Source organism: Boleophthalmus pectinirostris, unplaced genomic scaffold (genome assembly GCF_026225935.1).
Source record: "Boleophthalmus pectinirostris isolate CB_2022bp ecotype Guang Dong unplaced genomic scaffold, ASM2622593v1 HiC_scaffold_15, whole genome shotgun sequence".
In the NCBI taxonomy this organism is placed as follows: domain Eukaryota; kingdom Metazoa; phylum Chordata; class Actinopteri; order Gobiiformes; family Gobiidae; genus Boleophthalmus; species Boleophthalmus pectinirostris.
This window is the reverse complement of record NW_026571070.1, coordinates 14,630,111-14,648,538: the sequence shown is the minus strand read 5'-3', so window position 1 is coordinate 14,648,538 and position 18,428 is coordinate 14,630,111. Positions and strand designations below refer to the sequence as shown.

General features: G+C 37.0%; 2 protein-coding genes and 1 non-coding gene across 3 annotated transcripts; 1 reads left to right on the top strand and 2 right to left on the bottom strand.

Moving 5' to 3' along the window:
• Positions 1-443: 443 nt before the first annotated feature.
• Positions 444-2,144, bottom strand: rps20 (ribosomal protein S20). The gene is made up of 4 exons (XM_020930598.2): positions 1,989-2,144; positions 1,431-1,530; positions 1,177-1,250; positions 444-664 (listed from the first exon to the last, which is right to left on the bottom strand). The coding sequence occupies exons 1-4, from the start codon at positions 1,989-1,991 to the stop codon at positions 482-484; spliced, it is 360 nt and encodes a 119-aa protein (XP_020786257.1). The 5' UTR covers positions 1,992-2,144; the 3' UTR covers positions 444-481.
• On the bottom strand, positions 1,323-1,391 carry LOC129408208 (small nucleolar RNA U54). The gene has a single exon (XR_008631865.1). It is a non-coding gene; the product is annotated as a small nucleolar RNA U54 (small nucleolar RNA).
• A 603-nt stretch (positions 2,145-2,747) lies between the features above and the next one.
• Positions 2,748-17,190, top strand: LOC110165433 (ankyrin repeat and SAM domain-containing protein 6). Its single transcript, XM_055151154.1, has 18 exons — positions 2,748-3,295; positions 3,868-4,080; positions 4,432-4,624; positions 5,159-5,309; positions 6,214-6,258; positions 7,473-7,677; positions 7,760-7,866; positions 9,034-9,185; positions 9,938-10,181; positions 10,260-10,300; positions 10,752-10,946; positions 11,916-12,078; positions 13,453-13,655; positions 14,078-14,270; positions 14,591-14,658; positions 14,727-14,843; positions 15,314-15,410; positions 15,498-17,190. The coding sequence occupies exons 1-18, from the start codon at positions 3,015-3,017 to the stop codon at positions 15,545-15,547; spliced, it is 2,718 nt and encodes a 905-aa protein (XP_055007129.1). The 5' UTR covers positions 2,748-3,014; the 3' UTR covers positions 15,548-17,190.
• Positions 17,191-18,428: the final 1,238 nt, after the last annotated feature.

Sequence of the window (18,428 nt, the reverse complement as noted above, 5' to 3'; positions counted from 1 at the left end):
TAAATTATATCGAGCAGCTAACAAACTTTACATTTGAGAGTAAAAACCTCAAACTAATCACACAAACTGAACAAGTCAATGTTCTGTTAAACTGCCAACTTTTGCTTTTTGTAAAAAAGTACATTTTCAAGTGTTGCTGTAACACTCATACTTGTTACTATCAATTACTGATAATCTTGACACTTTAAACATAACTACCCATTTAATTTAATTAATGGTACAACAGTTTAAAATTTCACAGCTTGGAGGATTTGCTGATGAACAAAATGTGAATTACATTTTTTGAGCATCAGATCCATTTACCCCTCTAATAAAAATCCAGCTTGGCAAGTTGCAAGAACCTATTTTCATTTAAATATTTTGGGAAAAATGGGATTTATGTGCATCCCATTTCTACAGACTAAAGCATGCATATTTAAATAAAAGAATTATTCCAAAACAAATCAATTTTCTGTTTCTTTTATTGAAAACATAGCATTGTTTATGCGTCGGCAATGGTGACTTCGACCTCTACACCAGGCTCGATGCTGATGGAGGTGATCTGCTTTACGATCTCAGATGGACTGTGCAGATCAATGAGGCGCTTGTGGATCCTCATCTGGAAACGGTCCCAAGTTTTGGATCCCTCACCGCAAGGAGTCTTCCTGGTGGTGATGCGCAGGGTCTAGAGAAAAAATATTGTTATATTAATTTTGACTTCAGAGTAACTAAATCCTCAATGGTAAATTCACAACTTATGTCATGCATGTAACACTAGTATAGGTTTTCAGCAAATTGATGCCAAATTGTAATCTACACCAAAAATTTGTTTAAACTAGGGAATAGTAGTCAAATAGTATGTATAAAATTGCTACAGAGCAGAAACAGCACTTTAATACATGTTCAAAGACAGAAATTAAATGAACAAACTCATGGTTCACTGGAATATAACTGGAGCAGTATATTTAGTGCACAGCATGTGTGTGTGTGTACAACTTATTTACAGTAGTGGGGAATTTCGTTATACATTCAGATTTATGCATTTTGATGTTTTAGTGGAAATATCTACTTTTAGAGTCAATATCAAGATAATTCTTTGTGATATGCAGCAATTAAAATCACACTTCAAAGTCTGATATCAGGACAGAATTACAAATTTAATTTACCTTTAATTAATCTTAGAAAAAAATAACATACCTTAGTTGGCATACGGACTGGTCCCTTCACTTTCAGGTTCTTCTCCTTAGCTCCACGGATCAGGTCAGCACAGACTAAATAGAAAAAAAATGAAAGGAAAAATGAATCACATCACTAATACTAGCCCAATACCCATGAAATAATTATGGTGGCTCAGAATAGCGTATACAAGTCAACACAATAATTCTGTATAAATATTTTATCCTCATAGCTCACAAGAAGTCCAATTTTATCAAATTAATACAGCAGCATACCCTTCTCCAGAGACTTGACGTTACGGCTGGTCAAGGTGATACGGATGCGGTGGATGGCGACCTCAGCCTCCACAGGTGCTTTGCCAGAGTCTTTGAAAGCCTGAAACAAAAACAGTGTATGTAAGAATACGGTGAAAGCAAGAGAAACGCAATCGAATAGTTATGACAGAAAGACAAACATTACTGAAAATTATTATTGGCTATAACATTATTATAACAGCATTAAGTCTTGAGCTGAACCACACCGGACACTTGTAATGATCACACGTCATTGGACAGTTTGGAACTTTGGGATTTATGCATTCACGTTACTAATGAAGCAAATTTAACATTAAGCCTTTAAAATGTAAACACATACTCATTAAAGTTAGGTAATATAGTTGGTGTAACAGAAGCTTTGGGAGTAAGCCATAGCAAGTAAGACAGGCTATGGCTAGGTTACGCTTAGCTAGCCGGTTTGGGGTTGCATTTATCTAGTTTATATATGATCTCCATGTTCATTGTCTAAAATAATCATCCCAGCACTCAAGAACGACGCTTTATTTCCATGAAACATACCATTGCGATACTTCCTGACCGACTTATTCGGAGATAAATCAAGCGAACAGCGGTGAGCCAGGAACAGGCGCCACCAACGTGGGTTAGCTTCAGGAAAGGGACGGAAGAACGCGCGTGTGCTCAATTTGTACCACACATCCGGGAACTTTAGGGATGTGTCATCTTTTACGGCTCTAGATGTACTCAAAATCCGACAGGGACCTCTGGTGGCCATTAATAGTAGTCTAGTTTCATGTTTATTCCACTTGATGGGGCTAATAAAGCATTGATTTCATGATTGATCGTCGCAAGAGCAAACCGATCGAAGTAATTAAATAGGACGCACAAATAAAAACAGAAAGCGAAAATGTGATGTGATTACAGTTTGAACCATTATAAGCATACATTATTGTGAGATTTGTACATAGGGAGATAGACTCTATCTGAGAAATCATTATTATTTATTATTTATTATTTTAACGCTTTAGATATCTATTTTGTATAGTTTAAGATTGCTATAGAGCCCAAAAACATTTAATATTATGCTGTTTTGTTTTTGTGTGTTTTTTTTTTTTGTTTTATTGACTGAAGACTTCAAACACCGTGGCTGGCTGCTTTTTTGACACGTCTCATATTCACTCAAAAATACTCTTAAATCTATAATTTTCTGGACAAACGTTACAGAAAATGGTGTCGTTTCTGATTCTTCATCCTCAACACTGTGCTGTACATCCAAACAAATGTACTTTTATTGTGAAAGATTTGACCGGAAGTGGATCATCCAGTTGTTCAGATTCCAAAACAAGTAACGGGACCGGGGCGCAGCTGTACTGTCCCGTGGAGTTATGTTCAAACTTTAGCGTCTAAAAGTGAGATTTGAAATAACTTTAACCTCTCTTTAGTATTAATGACAGAAAACGAACTCATTAACTTAAAATCTAAGCATTTTACGGTGCGTCATGATTTCCAAACGCGAGGACACGGACAGAAAGAAAAGTTGGTGCATCTTATGTTCCTGAGAGATGGTCCAGAAATCCAAATGAGGACATGAATTTCGGAGTTTGTGCGAATTCCCTTTTACTTTTCCGTGCTTGTGACGAGGGGGATTATGAGACAGCTCGGAGTATTTTGGAGCCCGGAGCCCCGAAAGAGTCCGACATATTGTGCTCTTTGGTGCCGGTGGACTGCACGGATGAGGAGGGGAACACCGGCCTGCAGTTCGCCTCCGCCAGCGGACACGAGAACCTGGTCCGGTTCCTCTTGAGAAAAGGAGCCTCCGTGGACAGCCGCAATAACTATGGATGGACCCCTCTCATGCAGGCGGCCAGGTGAGGGCTTGGTGTAATGTCACTGGTAAACAAGGGATTGAAGTGGATTGTAGTTTGCAAATGATAGACGAGGCAATAATGAGCCTCAATGTATTAAAACACTAAGAAACTTCACAAATTCAGAATAAAATCCCATCTGATATTTGTAATCAATCTTACTGAAAATGTCTGTGTGTCAATGGTCAAACAATAATGCCCTGTCTTGCAAGGACATTGATCCAACATACTACATGATTATACATATTAAAATTAAATAATAAAAAAGTATTTATTTTGAAATTGTATTACACTGCAATATGACAATATCTCAATAAATATACTGTTAAATGTGTCTCCATGGAGATGTGATTGCTTTTCCTTGGTTGTTCAAAGTACAGTATCAATGATTACAAGAGAGGTGAGTTGAATGCTATACTGTGGAACATTCGAGACAAAGCAATAACATTTCCATGAAGACAAGCAGATGGCAGATCCCCCACCAGAAAAGTTACAAAGCGCACATTTAACTCATCTATTTACAAATTTATATCTTAGGGCTATGTAATATCCATAATTCTGTCCCTCTCTCTCAGGTTTGGTCACTTGTCCGTTGCTCATATGCTTTTGGAAAATGGAGCAGAGATAAATGGGCGTAACCGTCTTGGGGCCAGTGTCCTGGCGATGGCGGCCCGCGGGGGACACACTCATGTGGTCAAACTGCTCCTGGAGAGTGGGGCTTATGTCGACGACTATGACCACCTCGCTGTGGCTTCTGATGTGGTCTCCAATGGCAACAACAACAACAGGTTCGGCCAGGGCTCAAAATTAATTTTCTACAGACTTTTTTATATTAAATATCACAATAACTGATCTATTGATGATATCTTATACAAATGTTTATGTAGATAAAACAAGCAGTAGTAAGTGAAAAGTAGATACGCATTTGAGCAGGTTTCAGTACAAAGTAAACATAAAATAGGAGAAAGTTGGGTTTTTCTTGAAGAGTTTTAGAATGGTTCTGAGCTTTACCAGAACTAGATAAAGACCACATAATAAATGTAGGTAACATTAAAGGAATTTCATATCAAGCCTAAACCTAACACCAGTAGTAATAGCAGTCCTGGTCTCTTGTGTTTTTTCTCTTAATTTCTCTTCAGTGGCACTGGGTTTGGAGGTATTGAAGGCTGTGGTGGAGTCAGAGAGTTCATGGACATCACTCCTCTGATGGTGGCGTCTCAGCACGGACATGAAGCAGCTGTCCGTCTGCTGCTCGAGTGGGGGTCCGACGTCAGCTTCTCCCAGAAGACCACCGGTTGGGGCCCCCTCATGATCGCAACCCTCAGTGGGAAGGTAGGGTGTAGTTAGGAGTCTGTACATTGGAATTGTTTTTTCTTGGTCAAATAATATAATATAGATTCATCCTATAGACTTGTATATATACAGTCTATGATTGATCCAAATAATAATAATAATAGTTAGTATACTGATTAAAAGTTAAGTTGTTTGAGTAGTGAAATGTATGCTGCATGTTTTTACATAAATGTTCACAAAATACAACAACTATAGTCGGAAATAAAACAAAAAACAGTAAACATTTGTATGCAAGTTTGATAAGCAGTGCCATTCACCAGACAATATCTTTTGAGTGGGTAAAAATCCTCAAAATGCCGAATATAACAGGAAGTTGAAATTATATGACTAAATAGTTCCTTTATTTTGTTACAGTTATCCACCCTTATATCAAAATCTTCATAAATAATACACTTTACCTTATCATCATGTACCCAGCAATAATTGGATATGTTTAAACTGAGCAGAGCAGTGTCATAAAAGTAAAAACTAGTAAGTAAAAAAGTGAAAAACATTGTGGTGTATACTCTGCAGGTGGCAGTGGCTCAGCAGTTGGTGGAGAGGGGAGCTGACCCAGACAGAGTCAATGTCCTCTCGAAAACTGCGTTTGAACTATCCATGCAGCTCAAACAGAGAGACATCAAGGCTTACCTGGACCCCATCACCACCGTGAGACCGCAGACAGGTGGGAGCTGTGTTATGTATACTGAATATACAGTAACTGACCTCTATATTCTACATACTGTAATTGAGCCCTATTCTGTATATACTGCAGTTGACCCCTAGGATAAATAAAGTTACATTGATTGGTTCATATTCACGTAACTGTAGCTCCAAGGAGATGTTAAATTAATACTTTGAAAATATGAAAAAAGCTTAAATGTGGACTGTGTAACTTTTTGGTTCGGGGTCTGTCACCTTCTTGTTTCTATGGATATGTTATTGCTCTGCCTGGAATGTTCCACAGTATGACATTAAACAGATCTACCTGACATTTATTCAATTACAAGTGGTTTTATACCCCAAAAATTCCAAGATAAACAAGCATTCTGACTGTGAGTGGAGTTGCCTCTTCACAGATCTGACCTGTAACTTGGTCTGGTTTGGTCTCCATGAAGATAGAACGGTTTAATATCATACTGTGAAACATTCCAGACAAAGCAATAACATCTCCATGAAGAAAAGCATTTGACGGACCCTCCACCAGAAAAGTTACACAATGCATCATTTTAATCATCATAACAGTGAATATGTCAAGTGTATCGCATAAACAAGTTTCCTTCCATTAATTACGCAACAAAATTGTAATGTAACAAAATCTTTTGCTAAAAGATACCAATAAATATTCATGTTAGAAAATAGTTTTGTTTTTTTTATTTGAGTTGAATATAATTTACTTTATTTAAGGTCAAATTCACAGTTACAGCTAAATGTTAGTTTGGAAAGCCTTTATTTTTTTGTGCTTGGTAAATGTTAAATTCTTTGGTGTACACAGCCCCCCACTGTGTTATTCTGCGGTATTTGGCAAAGTTAAGTTTTTATTATTCTATCACTTCTCTCCTTCTCTATTTCTCTCTCTTGCTTCACAGACGATGAAAGACGAAGACCAGACGTGTTCAGTGCTCTCAAGTTGGGTAAGCAGATAAGTTTAATTTTCATCATTATTTCTCAAAGTATGGTGCGTGTATAGCTGGTGGTATGCAAGCGCCTTCATTTATTATATGGGTATGCCTAACGTGGGCTCTATTTTATTCACTTATTTTTGGTAATTTCTTGTTTAAAAATACAGTAGGAGGTATTTAGTCCACTTGACCTGGTTTAGCCTGAGATTAGATTTGGAATAGTCCTGTTATAGACATGGTTTGGATCTGGTGGTACTCAGAAAGCCAAATAATTTCTTTTGTGATACTTTGTTAGAACCACTGATTCAGATTACAAAATGTTGAAAGATAAAACTGTCTCATCACGTACATTATTTCATTCTTTGATCCTGTGAGAAATATATGGGCACGTATAATTCAAAACTGACTTTTTAAAAAACTTTTAAACATGTATAACATTATCCTTCATCAAAAAACCCTAGAGTTGGGTTTTGCTTCATTCACACTTGTTTCATTAATGGTGTTTACAGAGTCGTCTTCTCTGAATGGTCTGAAATTGCTTTGTTTCCCCAGATAATTACGTAACTGTAGAATCCAGCTGTCTCATGTTGCTATTGACGTGTAGACTGACTTTAAGGGGTTTTGTGAAACAGTATTTTATTTGTGGTATATGTGTGGATAAAACTGAATCTTGAATCTTGAACAACAATAACACGGCTCTTAGCATAGAAATCACATTGCCTAATCTCTTGGTTTTTAATCAGTTCATTTTTCATTCAACTAGTCACAGTAGTAGTGATGGAAGTGGAAGTTGTGTAAGGGTGTTTTCCAAAATTAGACATAATTTTATGTCCGAAAACTTGAAATACAAATGCCTAGGTTGACTAAAAGCATGTTTTAAAGCCAATTAAACCACAATGACTACTTTAAAGATGCTCTATGTAACTTTTCTGGTGGAGACCTTCTTGTTTCCATGGGGATGTTAGACTTTTGCTTGGAATGTTATAGAGTATGGCATTATATGTAACTATGTAACATTTCATTATTGGTAATTATATTGCTCTAAAATACCTTGAAAAATATATATTCTTACTGTAAGTGTACTCGCCTCATCCATAGATCTGACCTGACAGATAAAGGCATTTAGCATCTCCATGGAGGCAATCAGGAGGCAGACAGGCCACTGCACCAGAAAGTTACACAGTGCACCTTTAAAGTAAAATGTTCACATTCAATTCTGATTACAGGTAATTCTCAGCTTGTCAAAGAAATCCTGGAGGAGGATCCCGCCCAGGTGAATTCGTCCAATCAGGAGGGAGCGTCACCTCTCATGATCGCGGCGGTGAGCGGACAGTTGGAGGTGGTGCAGCTGATGGTGGAGAAGAAAGCAGATATCGACAAACAGGATGGCGTACATGGGTGGACCGCCTTAATGCAAGCCACATATCACGGGTGGGTGTCAGATTTCAGGTTTAGAGTTAGGTGAAATGAATACAATGGTAGCTTTATTTAAGTGGATTTCTTTGTTTTGTAGTAATAAAGACATTGTCAAGTACCTGTTGAGTCAAGGTGCAGATGTGAACCTTCGCGCCAAGAATGGATACACTGCCTTTGATTTGGTCATGCTCCTCAATGATCCAGGTAACAGTATGTCAGTACAAAAACATAATATTTACAACTAAAAGCTAAAGACACAACTAAAACCTAAAGTCAAATCTACTTTTACATCAGTCAGGAGGCATTTTGTAAAGAAAATTTGGAGAAAAGCTGGAAATTATTAGCCAGGCTGGCGCCACCTAATGCCTCCACTCAATTTAATTTCTCTCCAGCGACTAGGTCAGGAATCGGAATACACTAAACGGTTTGCAAAAAACCCCGAAGTGAGAGTTTGGGCATCAGCCAATCAGCAAAGAGCCATACATTCTGTGTTGGCAACAATTCCTAAGATCGAGCATTTAAAGCCGGAACAAAGACAATGTTTGGTGAATTTTATTAAGGGGAAAGAATTATTGCCCTTCTTCCAACGGGACTTGGGAAAAGCTTCATATACCAGTTAGCCCCTTAGTGGTGCATTACATACTTCACGACTAAATAGCAGTGATTGGTTAAATAAAAATAGTACCTGCCTACTGTTGAGCGAACAAATCCTAATGCTGCGAGGTCAGTCAGTTTCCACGAAGTGAAATTGGCTGATAAATCAGGCTAGGAAATTACAGCTCCCTAGACCAATACCTGTGGCTGTGAGAAGTCATCAAAGAAACAGGAATTGAAGGTGTTTTTCACTGGCATGCTATGGGCAAACTGTAAGAAATATCCCCAAAAATTATAATTTTTGTGAACCCATGTCTCTATATGTGACATGCCAAATGGGAGCTTATTTGGACCAAAAACCGGGGACTAAACGTTTTACAAATATGCAGTCAAAGTGGTGGCGAATCTTTGATCCAATATGGTCGACTTTCTGTTCATCACAGAGCCATGCGCCAATTCAACTTTTGGCTTGTCTTATTGTTCTCTATAACTGTTCTGAATTTCGTTTTTCTACACCAAGCTTTGCTTCTCCCTACTCCCGTAGAGGTCCATTTCTAGGCGTCGCTGTTGATTCGGGTCACTTTGGGCTTTGTCGTGATGCCCGTTTTATCCAATTTTTCACCGAACCGATTTTTAGGCCCTAAAAATCGTCATCATTTGCAAGGAAAAAAAAAAATAGAGAAGACAAAACCAGCGAAGAACAATAGCCCTCGTCGTTTACTTTGTTAATGGTGAGGCCCCGTGAACTAAAGCTATGAATATTTTTGTTTTTTTCAGACACTGAGTTGGTCCGTCTATTAGCGTCAGTCTGTATGCAGGTGGACAAAGACAAAAGTAAACACAGAGGGAGAGGTCTGATGGCTCGCTCCAAAAGCAGACAGTCTCTCAATCACGTCCCACTGCCTCCTGACGACAAAGGAGGACTTAAGGTAAATTCATTTAGATTTCAACAGTTTTTTAGGCCTTAGATCACAAGTGTGAATGAGGAAGAGAGTGAAGAGAAACATTTGGAACTGAAATCACAATACTTTGCTGTGATTTAACCACAACACCCCTAGACAGTATGTTAAACTGACTTTTTGCTTTAACCTAAGAGTGAACTGTAATGGAAAAAGTTATTTAATACTATACATGAAGTAATAAAGTTAATACAGAACAGTTTGAGTTAAGCCAATATTGCAGTGTATGCCCTTTCCATATCTATTTATCAGAGCTTGGGACTGCCACAAAGAATATACTGGCATCTATTCTTGTGAGCCGAATTGCCTATTGAATGGTCCTCACTTATAATATATGAAATACTGCTGCTTTTTTTTATAACTCAAATATATATTACATTTTTAAATTCATCTAAAATGAACAGATCAAAACAGAAAGTAAAGTAAAAAGGCAAGGCAAGGCAAGTTTATTTGTATAGCACAATTTGTAATTCAAAGTGCTTTACAGAATAAGAAATACATTAAAATCTCAATACAAACAAACACATAAATAATCATCACAAAATTAAAAGAGACATTAAATGAGAGAGAAGAGTGCAAGATGAAAACCTTTCGGTCATAAAAACAGTGAGAACCATCATCTAAAAATGTATACAAAAACTAGTGCTTAAAACTGATTTGAAGGTATTTGATGGTGAATACCTTTTGCATAACTCATTTTTATTTGCCTTTTTTGCCAACAGTCCTGGTGGAGTAGGATGTCTAATCGCTTCCGTAGGCTGAAGTTGACTCACACACTGAGACACGGCCTCTCGACCAATCGGCTCGCTCCATTTCCCGATGATGTCATACACTCGCTGGATTCAACGATGAGAGCCAATAATAATAATAATCCCACAGCAGACGCTAATGGCACTGTAGCACCAAGCCCAGCTATTGGGGGAACTGACACCAACTCGAGCTGGGCTGTGAAAACTAAAGACACTGGTAAGGATTAGTATTGTTTTGTGTGTAAAAATGTTGTATTTTCATTTGCTTTTCTTTCATTATTTGTGTTTTTTCCAGGACTAGGCAGAGAAAAAGAGGACCCCTTAATAACTACGATGGTATGACTTCTTTTGTTCAATAATACTAAAACTTAAAGCCATCTTTACTTTAAAGAATTGACTTGTAACTTGTGCCTATGGAAATGTTATTGCTTTGTCTGCAATGTTCAACAGTATTGCTTTACAGTGCAGTTTTAACATGGATTGCAAACCTGATATGAGTGGAACATATTTGACAATAATGGATTTTATTTCAGTTAAACATTTTAAAATATTAAACAAACTCCATTGTAGGATAAATCTGAGGTGCATATTTATTGTCAGTAGTTAGGTACTCAAACATTATTTTTCAAAAGTTTATTTATAAAATACATTGTCCATTCTTTCTCATTTGTACCGGCTAAATGTGGGATTAATTATAGAATTTTGTAACTATTATCATTATTGTTATATTCTGTTTTTCTCTGTATGATCCATTTTATTTTAACATCGTTTTTATATTTTTCTCAAGCTGAGAAGTGGTGCTCCTCTGACTCGTCTCCCTAACGACAAACTGAAAGCCGTTATCCCTCCGTTTCTGCCCCCGTCAAACTTCGAGGCCTGGAACTCAGACCGGTCCAGACTGCTCCGGGAGGGCAAAACTGAAGCCCCCCGCCTACCAATGCCCCCCCAGAGGAAACTCAACAGCAGCGGAAACTCAGATATTGTGAGTGAATCTGCAGTTATGCTCATAATTAGCCAACATTTTAAAGGTGCACTTCGGTTGGAGGTTCATCGGAATGTGCCTGGAATGTTCCATAGTATGACATTAAACAGCTCTACTTTACATTTATTAAGTTACAGGTGGTTTTACAGCTCAAAACTACCTAGAAAAACAGGCATTGTGACTGAGTGGGATTGTCTCTCCACATATCTGACCTGTAACTGGGTCTGGTTTGGTTTCCATGATGATAGAAATGTTTAATACCATACTGTGAAACATTCCAGACAAAGCAATAAAATCTCAACTGACCCTCCACCAGAAATTCAGTAGCTTTGTTTGTTTCCTTTTTGACTATGTCTAATGACCAAAAAATCTGTTAACTATATGATAATAATTTAGATAAATAACTGTTTAGGAACCTTTTTTTTATTTATTAGACAGGCAAAACTGCAGTTATACTTTTAATTAGCCAACATTTTTATGAATTTGTACTTTTTTGTTTAGTTTTTGACTATGTCTAATGACCGAAGACAAGTAATCAACTATGTGGTAAAAATACTGGATTGATAATAGTTTAGACATAACATAGATTTTTTCTTTTTCTTTTTTTTTCAGACAGGCAAAACTTACAGTATAAATTAGTAAAATAATACACATTTATAAAAAACAAATGACCTTTTCATAAGATAAAAAAACAACATGTGAAACAAAATGCATTTATACTATATTTTAGCATCATCATTACTTCAAGTTTATTTATTTATGATACAACTAGTTCACTGTACACTATTTTCAAAACATCTACTCAAATTTATAGTATGAAAGAATCGTGTTGTGAACCGCTCCATAAAGTTCCAAATGCTTTTAATTGACTTGTACTTAACAGAGATATATTTCAAAACCGTTATAAGCATTAACAGTATAAAACACATGTCATAACCTGTATTTTTATGTCATAACTCTAATCCACAGACCTCCATCAGTCGTGTTGTGAACCGCTCCATAAAGTTCCCAAACATAAACAAAGGGCCCTCCTCCACGTCTCCATCAAACTCCGGGCACTACCACTCGCCCCATTCGTCTGGAGGCTCCAACGGCGTCGCAGGACTCAACCGGGACTCACACAACAGATCAGGTAATACAATAAGAACTATATAATCAGTTTTATGTAGGGGCTGCTCCTGTTATATTTACTGTTGTCATGATACTTCATTTTGATACCAAGGCTCAGGTTCAGTACTTACAGGTGCATTGTGTAACTTTCCTGGTGGAGGGTCCGTCAAATGGAGATGTTATTGCTTCTTCTGGAATGTTTCACAGTATGGCATTAAACATTTCTATCTTTATGGAGACCAAACCAGACCAGTGACAGGCCATATCTATGGAGAGGCAACCCCGCTCACAGTCAGAATGCTTGTTTTTCTAGGTATTTTAGAGCTAAAAGAAACACCTGTAATTTGTTAATGTAAGGTAGATCTGTTTAATCTCATACAGTGGAACATTCCAGTCAGTGCAATCCATAGATATCCATAGAAACAAGCAGGTGATGGACCTCCAACCAAAGAAAAAATATTGCACCTTTAATACAGTTCTCAATACTGCAAAACCCAGTTTTATTTAGACAATACAATGTATAAAATACAAATACAATCTTCAAGACAAAATGATGATAGTTTAATATTACCATATGATCCTTTGCTAGTTCTGATATAGATCAAGAAAAGATCAGATTTTGTCTGATATATTTAGTATGTCAGTATCAATACTTCAAATGAGTATCTAGTTTCAGTACTGATTAGTGCCTGAGATTGAATTCACAATATTGTGCCATTTATTTTTTATGTCCTCCATTACTCTGTGCTAAACAAAATACACGGGTTGTAGCAGTTATATTTATATTATTGGATACTCCCGCATAGCTCTAACCCATGTGTTTTGACTCAAACATAATTTAGCTGACACTGCATTCAGTACATGAACGGCTCCTCTGTACATTATGAACTTGTTTCTATAAATTTATCTTCTAAACATACAACATGAGCTGTTCAAATCTGTGCATCCCGGTTACTCCCCAAAAATTCCTCTCAGCTCTGCTTTCTTTATCACTGCCTTCTGTCTTCCTTTCAACACATTATCTATTATGCATTACTGAACACATTATGAGACATTTTTGAGATTTTAACCGTGTTAGAATATTGCTCTTTCATGAAAAACATACCTGGAGTTGTATTTTGCATCAATTATGCCAGTTTCAGTAATTCTCTGGAAAAAAATCCTTTGAAATTGTGTTTAGGGAGGCTTAGAGGCCAGAACAAACATTTGAGATTTCCAGAAACTGCCCTGTGCAGTTTTTAAGTCTGTAAGTCATTGCCAGACTAATTTAAAGGAAAATTCCTTCTTCCATGGTGTGAAAATCAGGTTTCCCAGCTTTAACACTGGTAAAGGTGAACAGACATTAAAACGTGGAAGGAGCACTTCTCAATTACGTCTCCTGCCTTTTTTCCACCAGGGGGCAGTGCAGACAGTGTTCTCTCTCAAATTGCGGCCCAAAGGAAGAGAGCAGCCGGTTTAATTGAAGTGAAACCTCAAAGTCCAGACAAACACCAGAACCAGGTCCAGATAACAGCCTCCGCCGCTCCTCTCCCCAACATCAACCTGCCCGATATCCATGCCCACCCCAACATGGTCACCGCTGACACACACTCCAGGAGGGTATGTCATCTTGTTACTGTGTCTCCAGTGTCTCCCACAGGTCTATACTGAAACTATGGTGGCACAAGTGATCCATATTTGAATCATTTTATTTAGTACAAATTATGAAGTAAATATGTCCTTCCATTACCTCAAAACAAAGAAACAGCTGGTTAAAAATAGTGACGATATGTTTATGTGCAAAAGTGCCCAAAGTTTTCAGTTTCTAGTTTTTTGTTTATCTCATTTTCAGACTATGGGGAGCTCTTAAATTGAAATAGTCTGCAAGGTTTCCTAAATAAAACTTAATTTTAGCTCTTCATACTTGCAGGACCAATAAGCAAAATAACTATTGACTGATTGCAAATTTGATGTTTGTTTAAAATTAAACCCATTAAAAAGTTGTACTCCTTGTTTTGTTGATCTTGTTTTAACCTTGTTAGAAAATAGATTTAAAGAAGAGGCCTCAGTCTGGGAACTCCTCCACCTCCAAGAGCACGTCCCCCACCCTCACCCCATCTCCGTCCCCCACACCGAAGCCTCCGACTGGACCTGGAGACTCTCTGTCCTCTGCCTCCTCCCACCCACGCTCTAAGAGCAGCGGGGGCTCTAGCAGTGGCACTATCACTGATGAAGGTAAGACTATACACTTGGTTATTCTAAATAATTTACATTTTACATGGATCACTAATTTCCACAAGGAAATTACCAGAAATTACAAGATATACTTAAGGTGTCATTGGTGTACTAGGTAACTTTTTCACTGGGGTCTGTGCTACCATAGATGTTTTTTCGCAGTATATGTACTTATATATCATATTTTTATTCAATTACATTTTTATATAGCTCAAAAACACCCTAAAAATATGTATTTTTTACATTAAGCAGGCTTACCTCTTCACAGATCTGATTCTGTATGTTAAACATTGTGACTGTAAAGTTTTTTCCTTTTTCAGATGAGCTGTCGAGTATCCTAAAGAAGTTGTCACTGGAGAAGTACCAGCCTATATTTGAAGAACAAGAGGTAGTGTATTATTTTACATTAAGATTAAAATAGTGATTTGTTTTGTTTAATCCCTCTGGTGTGTTTAGGTGGACATGGAGGCATTCCTGACTCTGACTGATGGAGATCTGAAGGAGCTGGGCATTAAAACAGATGGGCCTCGGCAGCAAATTTTAGCTGCAATATCAGAGCTCAACGCAGGGAAGGTACATACAGATACCTGGCTCTTTATACAGTTACTACACTTTCCAGTAGCTGTGTGAAGTTAGTGATAGACTTCACATTTAACATGTAAAGTGTAATACATATACTGTATAGCCTCTTTTTTTATAATTACATGTGTTTTTTATTGCTGTATAATGCCTTGGAATGTGCAGGTTTGTATATTTGGCCCATATCTTTGTCTTATGGTGTCACCTGCTTGTTTCCATGTAGAGAGACAAGTCTAATGCCATGGTGTGGAACATTCCAGGAAAGGCAATCTCTATGGATTTAAGCAGGTGGACACCCTCTATGAGAAATGTTCACCTTTAAATTCAGCACCCAACAGTTGTCTTTTTACTATATTTGTACCCCTCCTCCTCTTTGGTTTTACTGTAGAACTCCTGTCTGCCATCTTCTCCATTTGTGAATATTTTACTAATTACTTTAAACCTGAATATATCTGGTGTTTTAGGGCAGAGAAAGACAGATCCTCCAAGAAACCATCCACAACTTTCAGTCCTCCTTCGGCAGCAGCGCCAGCAACTCAAGACAAGCTGCGGAGCCTCGATGTGAGTTTTCAAACAAAGCTAAAATAGACCTAAAATCTTGCTTAAAGTCACTAATAAATGTTCTGTTATGTTGTTGTCTTATTTTAGCTCCAACAGGCTGGATGAGACACCAGGTTCGCTCATCCAACAAAAGGTAGCACAGAAATCACAAAAAGACCAATCACCAAAGGTACTTAGAGCAAAGGGAAATATGCAGGTGGATCTGTAATTACAATGGGACCTTCTGAACACAATGTCTTAATAAAAAGGTGTTTAAAATACATTCTAAAAAAAAAAGTTTGGTTTCCGTAGAGCAGTGATTCTTAAACTATGGTACAAAATGTATTACCTTGAATGTGGTGGGATAGGGCAGAGAACTATGGGAGGAGGCCTTTGGGAAGACCATGGACATGCTGGAGGGGATATATTTTTCGGCTGGCCTGGGAACGCCGTGGGGTCCTACTAGAGGAGCTGAAAGAAGTGTCTGGGGTGAGGGAAGTCTGGGAGTGTCTGCTTAGACTGCTGTCCTCATGACCTGGCCAAGATAAGTGGAAGAAAATGGATGGCTGTTGTGGGGTGGGATAATCATGATTAAAGAAATCTATTAAAATCTGAAAATTTATATAAAAATGTAAATGAGATCTGTGCTATTGGACAACATAGACTTTTATCAAGGAAGTTTTACAGTTCCAAAACAGCAGAGACAGGAAGCTGCTGGTATCCATAATTAAGGGTGCTCATGAAAAAGGGTACTGTTAATTGAGAGAAAAAGAAAAACTATCACTCACTTAGTTTAAAAGGCTTTATTTTAATTAACTTTTTGTCCGAAAATTTCTAATAATATCTGATTAAATGAAAAAAATTTTAATGATTCGAACTTTACACAGCAACATCATACTTTAAAGACAGGCTCAGATCTGTAAAAGTGGTACATTAAGAATTTGAGTATCATTTGTTCATTTGTTTTCCAAAATAAAACCAAAAATAAGTAAATGAAAAAACAACAGTTTTCTTCGTTATTTGTCTTCAAAACCGAAATGAAATTTTTTTTTTTAAGTTTTCAGTTTTGGTTCAGTTCTGGTTTAGACCTGGTTTAAACCTGGTTTAGTCCTGGTGCTTGGTTCAGTCCGACATCGCAGTTTAAGTCACGTAAACGGGAAACAGCCGTTATCCATTTTTTCCATTATTCATTTAAACACAAAATCGAAAACTGAAAAAACAAATTGTTTTTTCATTTTGGTTTTGGAGACAATTAAGGAAGAAAACTGTTTTTTTTTTTTTGTTTCTTATTTTTCGGTTTCATTTTGAAAAACGAATGAATGAATAATACATGGATTATTAAGGGCAATTTGCAGTAAGTACTTTTGAGAATTACTGCTTTAGACTATGTTGTATTATCTTGCTATTATGTTGGGACATAGAGGGAGGTTCCAGTGCCTTATGGATATTACAAAGGGAATGCATAAATTAATTGTTACATTGCTAAATAAGAGAGATTTTATTTTTAATTCTAATAATGTGAGAAACAGCATGAGAATTGCACAAATACTATATGAAGGATAGTTTCAAGAGTAATAATAATTTTTAGTAATATTCTCCAATATGACTGAGGTGTGGTCTTTTAAAATAGGGAATCATTGTGCACTGATGAAGGAGAGATGAGGATTTTTAACCTGGCTATTTTTTGTAAAACTCCAATGAATTTGACTTTTTTATGTTCTGATTTTTATGAACCACTATGTAAACAGATGGCTCTTGGTCGTAACTGCTCTGTAATGAATAAATAAAAATCATGATGCAGTATGTTGTTTTTTCAAAGTTAAACTGTCTTTGGACGTGAGACAAGGAGATGTTTCAGAGCATTTATTACAAGTAATAAAGTTGAAATATTTTGCCAGTATTTTTATAGTGTTTATAAAGAGGAGGTGCACTGAGCGACATTTTCCACCGAGCATGGCTTGTTTCTGCATATCTGCCATTATAAATAATAACAAATTCATTTACTTACAGTTTTCTGCCTTTTCATTATTGTGAAAGTTATTTTTCAAGCTCTTATAGGGTTATTTTATACTCATTCAAATGAAACCTTTCAGTTATTTGATAGTATCTGTAGACTAATCCAACAGCTTTGGGACTTCTATACTTATAGGTTACTTGCAAGGACAAAAAAAAATTCACATTCACTGGATTGGTTTGGCCATTACAAGTTACTAAGTGATGCAGTTGCAACGTTCGTCCATAAGATGGCAGTGGTTCCCTATTTGATGCTGTAAATTGAGGTTGAACTTGTCAACCACACGTCATAATCCTTGACACACTAACACCCTGATCACCCCAAGCAGAGACCAAGTAATCTCAGATATTACAGCTTTTGTTTTCCTTATTTCTTTACTTACTTACTGCTACTACTTTTTTTTTACTCTTCATTGAGTCGTGATTGCAGTACAGAGATTATATCGTGCAAAAAAGATAACTAACATAATAACAATCAGTTATTTCATTTTCACTGTGTCATTTTTCTGGTGGAGGGTCTGCCACATTAACACCAGGCACAGGCTAAGCAATCTCAGATATAACAACTTCAGTTTTCCTTATCGCTTTACTTTTTACACTTCATTGATTCATGATTGTGGAGTAGAGAGATTATACTATGCAAAGAAGCAAACTAACTTAAGAGAGACTCACTACGTAACTTTTCTGGTGAAGGGGCTGCCACATTACCACCACAGGCAAAAGGCATAGACCAAGCAATCTCAGATGTAGGAGATTTTGTTTTTCTTTCTTCTTTTTCCTACTTTTTACATATTCAGGAATAAGTACAGATATTATACCATCCAAAGAAGCACACTAACATAATAGCGAGCTGTTACTCCTAAAGATTCATTGTGTAACTCTTCTGGTACAGGGTCCACCGCTGCGACTCCATGTTGTTTTTTTCCTGAAATGATCTACAGTATTGTATTTATTTTTATTATCTCCATGGAGACAAGCAGGTCACATCACCAGGTCGAGTTATAGGTCAGATCTGTGAAGAAGTTA

Excerpts from the sequence above, each read along its gene's own strand:
- rps20 (XM_020930598.2), bottom strand. Across the intron at positions 1,251-1,430 it reads CGTCAAGTCTCTGGAGAAGG|TCTGTGCTGACCTGATCCGT; the intron begins GTATGCTGCTGT and ends TTTTCTATTTAG. Across the intron at positions 665-1,176 it reads CAGTCCGTATGCCAACTAAG|ACCCTGCGCATCACCACCAG; the intron begins GTATGTTATTTT and ends TTTTTTCTCTAG.
- LOC110165433 (XM_055151154.1), top strand. The coding sequence starts at position 3,015 with ATGAATTTCGGAGTTTGTGCGAATTCCCTTTTACTTTTCCGTGCTTGT. Across the intron at positions 7,678-7,759 it reads ATGCAAGCCACATATCACGG|TAATAAAGACATTGTCAAGT; the intron begins GTGGGTGTCAGA and ends TTTGTTTTGTAG. Across the intron at positions 7,867-9,033 it reads CATGCTCCTCAATGATCCAG|ACACTGAGTTGGTCCGTCTA; the intron begins GTAACAGTATGT and ends TGTTTTTTTCAG.